The 10,408-nt window shown below is 38.7% G+C and overlaps 1 protein-coding gene across 7 annotated transcripts in view; it reads right to left on the reverse strand.

Annotated features, from left to right (window-relative positions):
• mapkap1 (MAPK associated protein 1) overlaps positions 1-8,669 on the reverse strand; it is a 271,311-nt gene extending 262,642 nt beyond the window's left edge. For 4 of the 7 annotated variants that reach the window (XR_009442769.1, XM_048558770.2, XM_048558769.2 and 1 more), the window contains exons 1-2: positions 8,446-8,669; positions 4,830-4,919 (exon numbers count right to left, since the gene is read on the reverse strand). Coding sequence is in view for 3 of the 7 variants with exons in the window: in XM_048558770.2 (XP_048414727.1) it covers positions 4,830-4,910 (81 nt within the window). In the remaining 4 variants the exon portion in view is untranslated. The remainder of the gene's footprint in view (positions 1-4,829; positions 4,920-8,445) is intronic. The other 3 variants (XM_059638269.1, XM_048558771.2, XM_048558775.2) reach the window with 1 other exon arrangement.
• Positions 8,670-10,408: the final 1,739 nt, after the last annotated feature.

Consider the following 10,408-nt stretch of genomic DNA (forward strand, 5'->3'; position numbering starts at 1 on the left):
ATGCTCACTGGCAAATAAAGGCAAGCATACCAAATGCCTTCTTCACTATCATGTCTACCTGCAACTCCATTTTCAAGCACTCCAAGGCCGCTTTGCTCAGCAACACTCCCCAGGACCTTACCATTAAGTGTTGAACTCCTGCCCTGATCTGCTTTTCCAATACGCAGCACCTCACATTTACCTAAATTAAACTTGATCTGCCACTCCAAAGCCAATCAGTCCCCTGTATTCCGAAGTAACCTTCTTCTTTGTCCACTACACCTCCAAACTTACGAACCATACCTCTTCTGCTCACATCCAAATCATTTATATATTACAAAAAGCAGTAAACTCAAGTGATCCTCGTGGTACACCGCTGGCTGCAGGCCTCCAGGCTGATTAGCAACCCACCCTCTGTTTTCTACCTTCCAGCCAGTTCTATAACCAAATAGCTAGTTCTCCCCCTAATCTGTGTGGTCTAGCCTTGTAACCAGTGTACCATGAGGAACCTTCTCAACACCTTACCGAAGTACATATAGATCATGAATACTGCTCTGCCCTGTCCAGTACCAAGTCCAGCACCACCTCCTCTGTAATATGGACATTGTTCAAGATGTCACTATTTATTTCCCCCAGCTCTCTAGCTTCCACATCCTTCTCCACAATAGACACTGATGCAAAGTACTCATTTGGTATCTTCTCCATCTCTTGCAGTTCCACACGTAGGCAGCCTTGCTGATTTACAAAGGGCCCTATTCTGTCCACAGTTATCCTTTTGTCCTTACTGCATTTGTAGAATCACTTGGATTCTCCTTAACCCTATTTAACAAATCAATGTCATGACCCCTTTTTGCTCTGCTGATTTCCCTTTTAAAAGAGCATTTTTTATTTTTGCGCTTTTCCTCAAGTGAAGTTTCTTGGTGTGGCCTTTGGAATGTTTGCTTTCTATTGCAAATAGCATTGCTGTAACAAAGTACTTGCAGCTTTTCTATCCTAGGCACCAACTGACGCTTAGATATATTTACCTTATACATGTGAGTTAATATTCAACATTTCCTGATTATATCAAATGTAAATTGATTCTCACAGAAATTGTTGACTAGAACCGGAATAATGTTTCTCATTTGAACTTGTAATTTTGTATCTGTGTTGTCTTATTTCTGTTTTTGCTGTTCAGCACTTCCAGGATCTTCAGCTTTTGATGGCCAAAATGTGAATTGTTCCTCCACTTTCACAATGTTATATGTAAGTGAAATACTTTGGTCCCTGTGGAGCTTGAAAAAGGATTGGAAAGATGAGTGCTATGTTGGATGTCACATTTAGTGATTTAGTTATCTGTTTATTTATTTCAGTGTCTTTAATTTAGTGGATACTTGAATAAGGAACAGGTCACAGAAGAACCGAGCAGAAATAAGTTTGAGGTGTTATGATCTTCAAAGGATGAAAGCTAATTCATGACGTCTAAATACAACTTGTTGTTACATAACATTTATGCAAGGTACAGTTGATAAATAAACATTCATTAATGTTTGGCAGTGTTTTTGAGAATACAGCATAATCCTGAGTGCAGGCCAATAAATTTTCTTTCCATTCTGCAGACAATGGCCATGTGACTCCTTCAGAGTAAGGCAGTGACTTTCCACTAAAATAGGGAAAATTCTGAACATCTGACACCTCAGTTTGTGAAAATTAAAATCACAATGACAGATGTAAACGAACGACTTCTGACCTGATTTATTTCTGAAATTCTTGTGTAAAAAGATATGTTGGTGTGATAAAAGGACATGCTGGCTGACAGTAACATTCCCCTCCTTGAGCCAGCAGACAACTTGAGAAGGAAGTCCATGGAAAAGGTTGAGGTAGTCAAATTTCCCACATTTTATTATTAGTTACATATGCATTATCTGAGAAAAATAGAGTCAAACAGGATCATTAGGCTCTTGAAACAACTGTGCTTCTACTCCTAAAACACAGATCTACAAAATTTCTTTCCACATTTTGCAGTTTAGATAAAAAGTCTGAACATATTTCCATGTGTTTGAAACTAGTGAGATTCCAATGATCAGAGTCAAGAAATGCAAAACACAAAAAAGGTACACAAGTTGTGTTTTGGACCAGCATCAACCACAGTGACAAATGTCACACCCAAGTCAGCCAAACTCTAGGCTCCCCTTCTAACACTGTCAACTTCAGTAAAAGGCTACCCATGTACTGTCAAATTTCAGTATCAGTCAGTGCTGCCAAATCTGGACCATCTTTTACTACTCAAAATCCAGAACCTTCCTCCACAGATGCTGCTAGATAACATGGATTCCCATTCCTGTTACATAATAGTACAGTTACCTCCGGCCAAAACATCTCCCATACCATTATTTTTGAGTGCATCCCCAGCTCCAAAACAAGAAAATTATACATGGTAAAGGAATACTTATGCAGCAAACTCGAGTAAAACATACATGCCCTGAATGCCACTATGTTCGTGTGATACTTATGCATACACGTATCATCACTGCTGCTGATTTTACAGAAAAACAAACAGCTGTGGAGCTGAATCCCCAAAATACCAGAATGCAACAAAGAATTTTGGTTTGTTAGCACAAGTACTCTACATTTTAAATGACAAAACATCCTATAAAACTGGATGAATCACTGGAAGAATCAGTAGTCAATACAGTTTATCTATTTTGTTCTGAATCATTCCTCAATAAGAAATGCATTGAATGCACAAACATTTTAGCAAAACTTAAAGTGGTTGGCGCAACGGTACAATAACAATTTAGTTACTGCAACATGAAAATTGAAGAAAGAGGACAAAGACAGGTTAGCATGGCAGAAAGATAAGTTGCAAATGCAAAAAGAAAATGTGAAATACTACATTTCAAAATTAGAGAAAAGCATTGTTTCAACTGGCACAATTTAAAATTGAGGAGCTAACGTGCAGGTGGTAGTCTTAGGTAAGGTCAAATAAAAAACAGAATCCTCTCACTTAAAAGATATGGAATACAGAAGCAAGAAGGCAACACTAAACCGATACACAATCCTCACTGAAACACTGTATAGAATATTGGCAATTTCATGATAAAAAGCCATAAAAAAGTGAACGAAAATCAGAAGGTGCAGCATAAATTCATTGCATGTTGTCAAGGCTTGAGTGTTTTTCTAAAGCACAGAATTGAAAAATTAAAATATTTTAAACGGAAAACCAGGGGAAAAAAAAACAGCCGACGAGACAAAGTTTTTGAGGGGAAATGGAAAAGCAGACAACAGAACATTTACACACCAGGTCCCATTTTGTGCACAAAATATACATTGGCTCACCTGCTCGATGGACATCCTGCACTGAAGGGTGAAAACTTAGCAATGTGGATCTACCCATCTACCTTACACAGGCCATGCTTGTTCAAGATGAATACCCGATCAGCAGCAGACACCCCATCCCCTGAATACATATTGCGAAGATCTAAGCCTTAATCCTCAGTCCCCATTAAAATCCTTCATTTCCTAACCACCTGTGTCCTTCTTTCTGCCAACAACCTAAGTCTAAATTAGAATATTTATAACTGTGATGAAAGTCTTTGCACCAGGCATGAGATTGTGGCCACAATCTCAAGCATTATAAACTATCCACTTCCATCTCTATAACACTGCCCAACTACTAAATTAGCTGGAATACCCTCAACTATACCTTTATCCACTAGAAACATTCTAGTTAGCTGTCACTTTTTCACCCTCCAAACCTCTGCTTATTCAAAAACACCAAAGATGTGCCCCATTCACCTTTCATTTCTGAGCACATGACTTCCAGATCAGCATCATCTTGATTTTAAAAATTCTCATCCTTGTTTTTGAAAGCTCTCCATATATTTTTATTTCACTTTGTGATCCAAGATATGAACTCTGCCAATTCTGTTCCCTTTAGCATCCTCATTTTAAAACCACTGCAACAATGGTAACCTAGACCCTGAGCACTAGAATTCCTTACAGCTCACTGATCATCTTCTCTCTCCTCCTTTTAGGCACTCTTTAAAATCTCTCTCATTTGTCCTGAGATCAATGTTGTTCAGTGTCAAGATTTGAGATGAAGCTCCTGTGAAACAATTTAAGACTTTTTAAATCATCCTGCAGTTTGAACACCTCTCCACGACTGCACAGCTGTCTGACACTTCATAGTCATGATGCCATTTGTTCTATTTAATAAGACTCTCAGAGTCACCAAGGACTTCTGTATCTCTTCCTGCATTAACTACCTATAGTCCCAAACCACCATTCTTGGATTCTTGAAGATGAGCCTTAGAATCAATCTCTTCAACCAAGCTTCTGGTCAAATGTTCTTCTATGTAACAAGGCAGGGAGTCATATTTTGTTTCATAATGCCTCAGCATACTGAATTATTTTGAGGTCGCTATATAAATACAAGATGCTGCTGTCTTCAAAACTATGGAAGCTATAATATCGGTGTTAGTATTTGATTATATCTCCTCTCAGAGTAGTCAGGCAAATTAAGACAGACAATCAGGAAAGAATTTATGGATCTTACATATGTGATTGTCTACAATTTGCAACTGTCAGTTGCAGGCATTCTCCGTGAAAAAGTTTCTTCATTTACTTATTTAAATACTAGTGGGGAAGGAAAAATATTGATTTTCCAAGGGAAAATTAAAAATCGACTTCACATATCTAGAGAAATCAGCTGCAATTGGACGGGAAGTAAAGATGCCTGCATTAACAGCAACACTAGGCACACCTTAAAATTAGACACAAATCTATTGAAATTTGAGGTACTGGCATGCTAAGCTTCAAATGTAGTAGGCTGCAATCTAAGCATTAGAGAAAAGCTCAATAAGCCCTACCACATCCAGTTGAAAGGGATCGTGCTCAATCAGGCAACGAAGGTGAGGAGGTAGCTCCATGAGCATCCCATCTTCTAGCATGGAGGAGACCTGCACACAAATGCAAGAGACAAGGCTGAAGTATTTGCATGGGTCTTCAACCCAAAATGCAAAGTGGCTGATCTAATTCGACCTTGAGTTCGTACTATCACAGGTGCCAAGACTCATTAAGATACGGTTAATTATCCGAACCTAGCAAATGCAATGGCTCTAACATGATTTTAGCTGCTGTGCTCAAGAATTGAGTACCAAAAGTAGCTGTCTACAAGCTAAATTTTTCTGGTACGGCAATCATTGTGGCATTGATTCAACAACATTGAAAATTGCCTGAGCATGGTTTATCCACAAAAACTGTGGGTTAAACTTTGATAGAGATTATCTCAGCCATTGGTAAGCTGCTTTCTGAGGTTGTTATCTCCTGACATCAGGCTGCAACAAACTTGAGTGCCATTTCGGATGATCCAATGAATGCAATGGTTCTGTTCAGATGATCAAATGTTTCATGACAACTTTGACTTTTCTACAAATTTCAGGATTTTGATGCTGAAGGCAATTGGAAGTAAAAACAGTCAAGAGAGAAGTCCATTCTCAGTGAACACAAAGCACAGTCTCCCTGGTTAGTTGTTTAATGAAAGCAGTTGAATACTTAACAAAATTTTGAACTAGACATGCAAATTCTTCAGTGTTTTTTAAAAAACAATTGTGTGCTTGGCGAGTCTTAGGCCTTAAAAGTCTGGAATTTCTCCTGACATCTCTCCATTTCACTTTCCTCCTTTAAAAGATTCCTTAACACCTTCCTCTGACACAAGGCTTTCAGTAAGTCTCCTAACATTCAGTTTCAAAGTCATCTTTCGACCAAAAACATTAACTCTATTTCTGTCTCCACTTCCACTGCATGATCTGCTGGGTTTCTCTAACATCCTCAATTTTATTTTTACTCCACATAGTATCTTCTTCGGCTTGGCATCATTTTTTAGCTGATCATCCTTCCGTGAAGCACTAGGCCCAATGTTAAAGGTTATAATAAATTAGAAAGCAATTAAGTTCTTGCTCCCCAAAAACAATGTTGAAATTTCTTCTCTAAAAAGGGAAAGCAAAACACAAAGTAGAAGCAGAAAAAAAGCAAATCAGCATAAAATATTCATGATATTTGTATATTTTCAATGTACAAAAAGAGAGTCCTCACAAGGAAATACCTCTCACTTTTATTTTGCTATTCACTGCTGAAACTGGCAAAGCTTGTTATGAGAAAAATGCAACAGATTTCCTAAATCATGCAAACATAGTGAGGTGCATGCATTACTTTTACACTATCACCATCCGATTCTTAATCAGCTTTAGCCAACCCGTCCAATGTGGGTTCTCTCGGACCTTCATAGTTTCAAAACATCCATCATCGACATGACAAAAGTCAAAAGTGTTATGGAATACTTCCACTCGTTTCAAGTTCGCTTCCAACAACACCACACCCTGTATACAATCCAAGGTAAAGCAGCATGCTTGACTAGCATCCCCACCTTAAACATCCATGACCTCCATAACCAGCGCAGAGCACTGTGACCAAGATAAACTGTAACAAAGCACCATAGCTCCTTCATCAGCACCACTGGCACGGACAGCAAAGAAACGGGAATCACCATTCCCTCAGAGTTTACCATCAAGCTGACTTGGAAATATATAACCATGCTTTTGTGGTCACTGGAGCAAAATAACGCTTCATCAATAGCACCAAGAGAGGACCTACATCACAGCAGCTGAATTGGTTCAATGCAGCTGGGCACTACCTTCTCAAAGGCAGTACGGAATGGCCAATAATGCTGGTCTTACCGGCAACACTTATCCTGTGAGCATAAATTAGAAAATACTTGCATGCTATTCTCTAACATGATATTTGAGAAGGTAATGCAATTCAAACGTTGAAGTTTGGCAGTGTCAAAATAGTATACCAAAAATAAAACGGCAGGTCAGAAGGTTGCCCAAGTGTGTGTTTGTCGGGAGTCAGGATGGAAGAAATATCAGCTATAAAACAGCAGGCAGACTTAGTTAACTAGAGAAATTCTAAGTGAGAAATTAGCTTAAATGCCTGTTTGAGGATAGCCCAGAGCAACTATGTTATCATGGAAATGGCTATAACTTAGAAAGGCTCTCAAGCCTCAGTTTATTTGGGTATTTCCTGGAGAGGTTTTTGATTGCAGTTTAGACCTTATATGGTTTGCAGATCACAACGCCAGCCAAAATTATTAAAAGCTAGACCTGTACTGTACACAAATTAAAACACAGACGTTACCATTTACCACAGAGAAGTTGGGTCAGACTTAATACCAGTTTGAATCTTCTGAAGGAGGAAGATAATAGGTCAGCGCAACATCGTAGGCTGAAGGGCCTGTACTGTACTGTTCTATGTTCTACTGCTGTAATAGCTTCAACTGAGGCAATATACTGTCGGTGAATTATTGCTAAAGAAAGGAGCAGAAGATTAGCATGAAAGTACTAGAAAAGTATTCAGAACAAGAGATTGAAGTCTCCACAGTCAAGAGAAAGTAAGTTAAAGTTCTATTTCTAAGAATTGTCATAGTTGACAAAAATTCTCCACAGGACTGTGGCATACTGTCCATATCATACAATCCCTAGTGTGGAAGCAGGCTATTCGGTCTACTGAGTTAAAAGACGAGTTCCAAACAGCATCTTTCAAATAACTTCAAAATATATACTTCTCAAAAGAATGAGCTAAGAAAGTAAACTTGAGCATATACAGGTATAAGCTAGTGTCAATCTAATCATACATGCTAATTTTTTTGTTAAAAGATGAAATCTTGCAGTGTAATTCTACAGTTTAAAATGAGGTTTTTGAATTTTTCAAAATGTTTGATGATCCCTAACTAGCTACCACAAAAGTGAAAACGAAAAGCTCTACGAACTTCTATCCCTTGTTTACGATTTATAATTTGAATGTGACAGCTTCAAACATCAAAAAAATCGTACAAATTGAATATCAGATTCCATCCATAACATGAAATAAAAAAAATTTAGAGGGGCCATGCAAAATCTGTGCGTAGCTTTCAAACACAAGAAGCGTTGTCCTCTGAACCCTTTGCCACTGCTACAGTCTTGTTTACTCCTACACATCCATTAACGTATACAAAATGATCACAGTCAATGACTAATCACATTGGCATTGTATTCTTAGTTGCCACGTATAGTATAAATCAGAGAATAAACCAGTGTAACGGGTGTGCCATCTATCAGCTTTGCAGAGCGGGGGTGTTTTTCTGGATAGCGTTGTTTTACTCCTAATAACATATTTACGAGGAATTTTGAACAACTTGGGACAAGACTACTTTGACCCCTGAAAACCACAACAGGCCTAATGAGCTGCATTAAAGGCGACAGATAAATAAACTCTGCTTTTTTCACCAAAGATAGAGACGAAATGTTGTAAACAAACTGGATCAAGTGAGTAGGAGCCGTGCATGTGACGGAGGCCGGCGGTAAAGCTGTTGCTCTAGCAGCAGGCTCCACCAGCGGCCTAGTCCGAGGAACTCACACTGACAGGTAGCAAACTCGAAGAAAAACATACCGTCGATTTCAGCACTTCTTGACGGTTGGTCAGGCTTTCAAACACGTGTGTCACCTGTACATAGCCAGCGCTTCCTTCGGCATTGAAAATCTCAGATAGTCGCCTTATTACCACTGTTTACAGAGAATATTCCGGACACGTCAACCATACTCCCAAACCCGTACCTCGGCCCGGAACGCTATCCGCCGTGGATTGAACACTCAACCGCACTCGGCTACGAGGGCGGGACCGACACACAACTCAACCTGCTGCCGGAAAGCCAGCATGGATTGGCAGCAGCAATGCTCAATCAGATTGAGTCCTCCTGGGGAGTCTCATCACTGATTGGAGTATTGGGGAAACTTGTACCAATCAATGAGGAGCAGGAAAGGTCTTGCGCTGGCTTGTAGCAGGTTGCTGTGACCGGTGCTACCTTGCTGTGTCCGAGGCTCAATTGTTTTGAATTGAGCTACTGGTGGGCGTCTGCTTTTCTACCTTGTATTGCCCTGTTTATGTCTACAATGTACTGTTGTTATTTTCCTCCTCCAAAGAGTTCATTCTACTCCCAATACTTTATTTATATGCATGTTTTAATAGAGTAAATCATTGTATAACTTTGCTACTTAAGTTCTTTAATTGCTGTACAGGTAAACTATAGATACGATCTCTGGAAAATTTGCACTGGTTTGCTGACGTGTGAATTCTCGGTCATACAGTTGCAGTAAATTCTAGATGTGAACCATCATTGTTCGTTTTTTGCCTGCAATTGATCAGAATTCTAAAAAACGCTTCTCCGTATGGTCCGAGATGTAGCCAATCAATGTACACAATCTGTGTAAAGTTTGAAGTATGATACTGCACTTCTTCTTTGGAAAGAGACATTTCTGATGGTTTTCAGAAAGGAAGTGTGTGCCTGAAATTCTGATAGTTATTTAAGAAGGTGACATATTGTAAATGGTGGATGTGGTATACATTGACTTTTAGAAAACTTTTGATAAAGTGCAATGCTGAAAGCCAATGACAAACAGTTGAAAGATGTGTGGGGGGCGGTGGTGGTAGGCTGGTTATATTCAAATAGGAGGCATAATAATTCCGAGGACCAGAGTCCCTCAGGAGCTAAAAAGCCTGATAATCAGGCAGAGGACTGAGCAGGAAAGCAGAAGATGGAATGTTAATAAATGAGATGTTCAGTTTTAAAGAAAGCCTTGAATTTATATATTAGCTTTTGCAACTACCAGACATTTCAATGCATTTTACAATCAATGAAGTATTTTTCAAGTGTTGTAAAGTAGAAAACACAATAGCCAATTGTCCATTGCAGGAACAGCAAAGTGATGACAACCAACAAATAATTTTTGTGATGTTCATTGAAGGATTAGCAATAGCCAGAATGCCAACTATCACACATTTGTTTTTACTTTAAAACAGCATTTTGTGTTCTTTTATATCCACCTGAAAGCATGGATGACTTCAACTTAATGTCTCATCCAAAAAAACACCACTCGCAGTGAATCCCTCCACAGTACGACAATGAGTGTTGGCCTAGATTTTTGAATGTGATTCAGAGATGAAAGTGACAGCACTGTGCCACCACTGATACTGCTTCAAGATATTATCCACTTAGTCTAACACTTTTAATTTAATTAGAAAAGCTAATGAAATATTGTTCTATGACAAGGTATAGAATATAAAATTAGCAATGTGATGATAGACCACAATCGGAAATATTTTGTAATTTTAGAATCTGCACTAAAAGAATATGTTGAGGTGGGAGAAAAGGGTACAAGCAGATTCAGCAGGACTTTTCTCATGGCAAGATAAGTAAGTAAAAAAGATGCAGGTGGAGTGCAAGAAAAGCTTTTTTTTCCAGAGGGTTGTGAAAATGTATTATGCTAGGTTCAAAATGAGTGAAGCAGTTTCTATCATTTGGAATTTCTATGGAGATTCTCACTTAACATGAGTGAAAAGTATGAAATTCTGGAGA

Source organism: Stegostoma tigrinum, chromosome 29 (assembly GCF_030684315.1).
Source record: "Stegostoma tigrinum isolate sSteTig4 chromosome 29, sSteTig4.hap1, whole genome shotgun sequence".
Taxonomy (NCBI): Eukaryota; Metazoa; Chordata; class Chondrichthyes; order Orectolobiformes; family Stegostomatidae; genus Stegostoma; species Stegostoma tigrinum.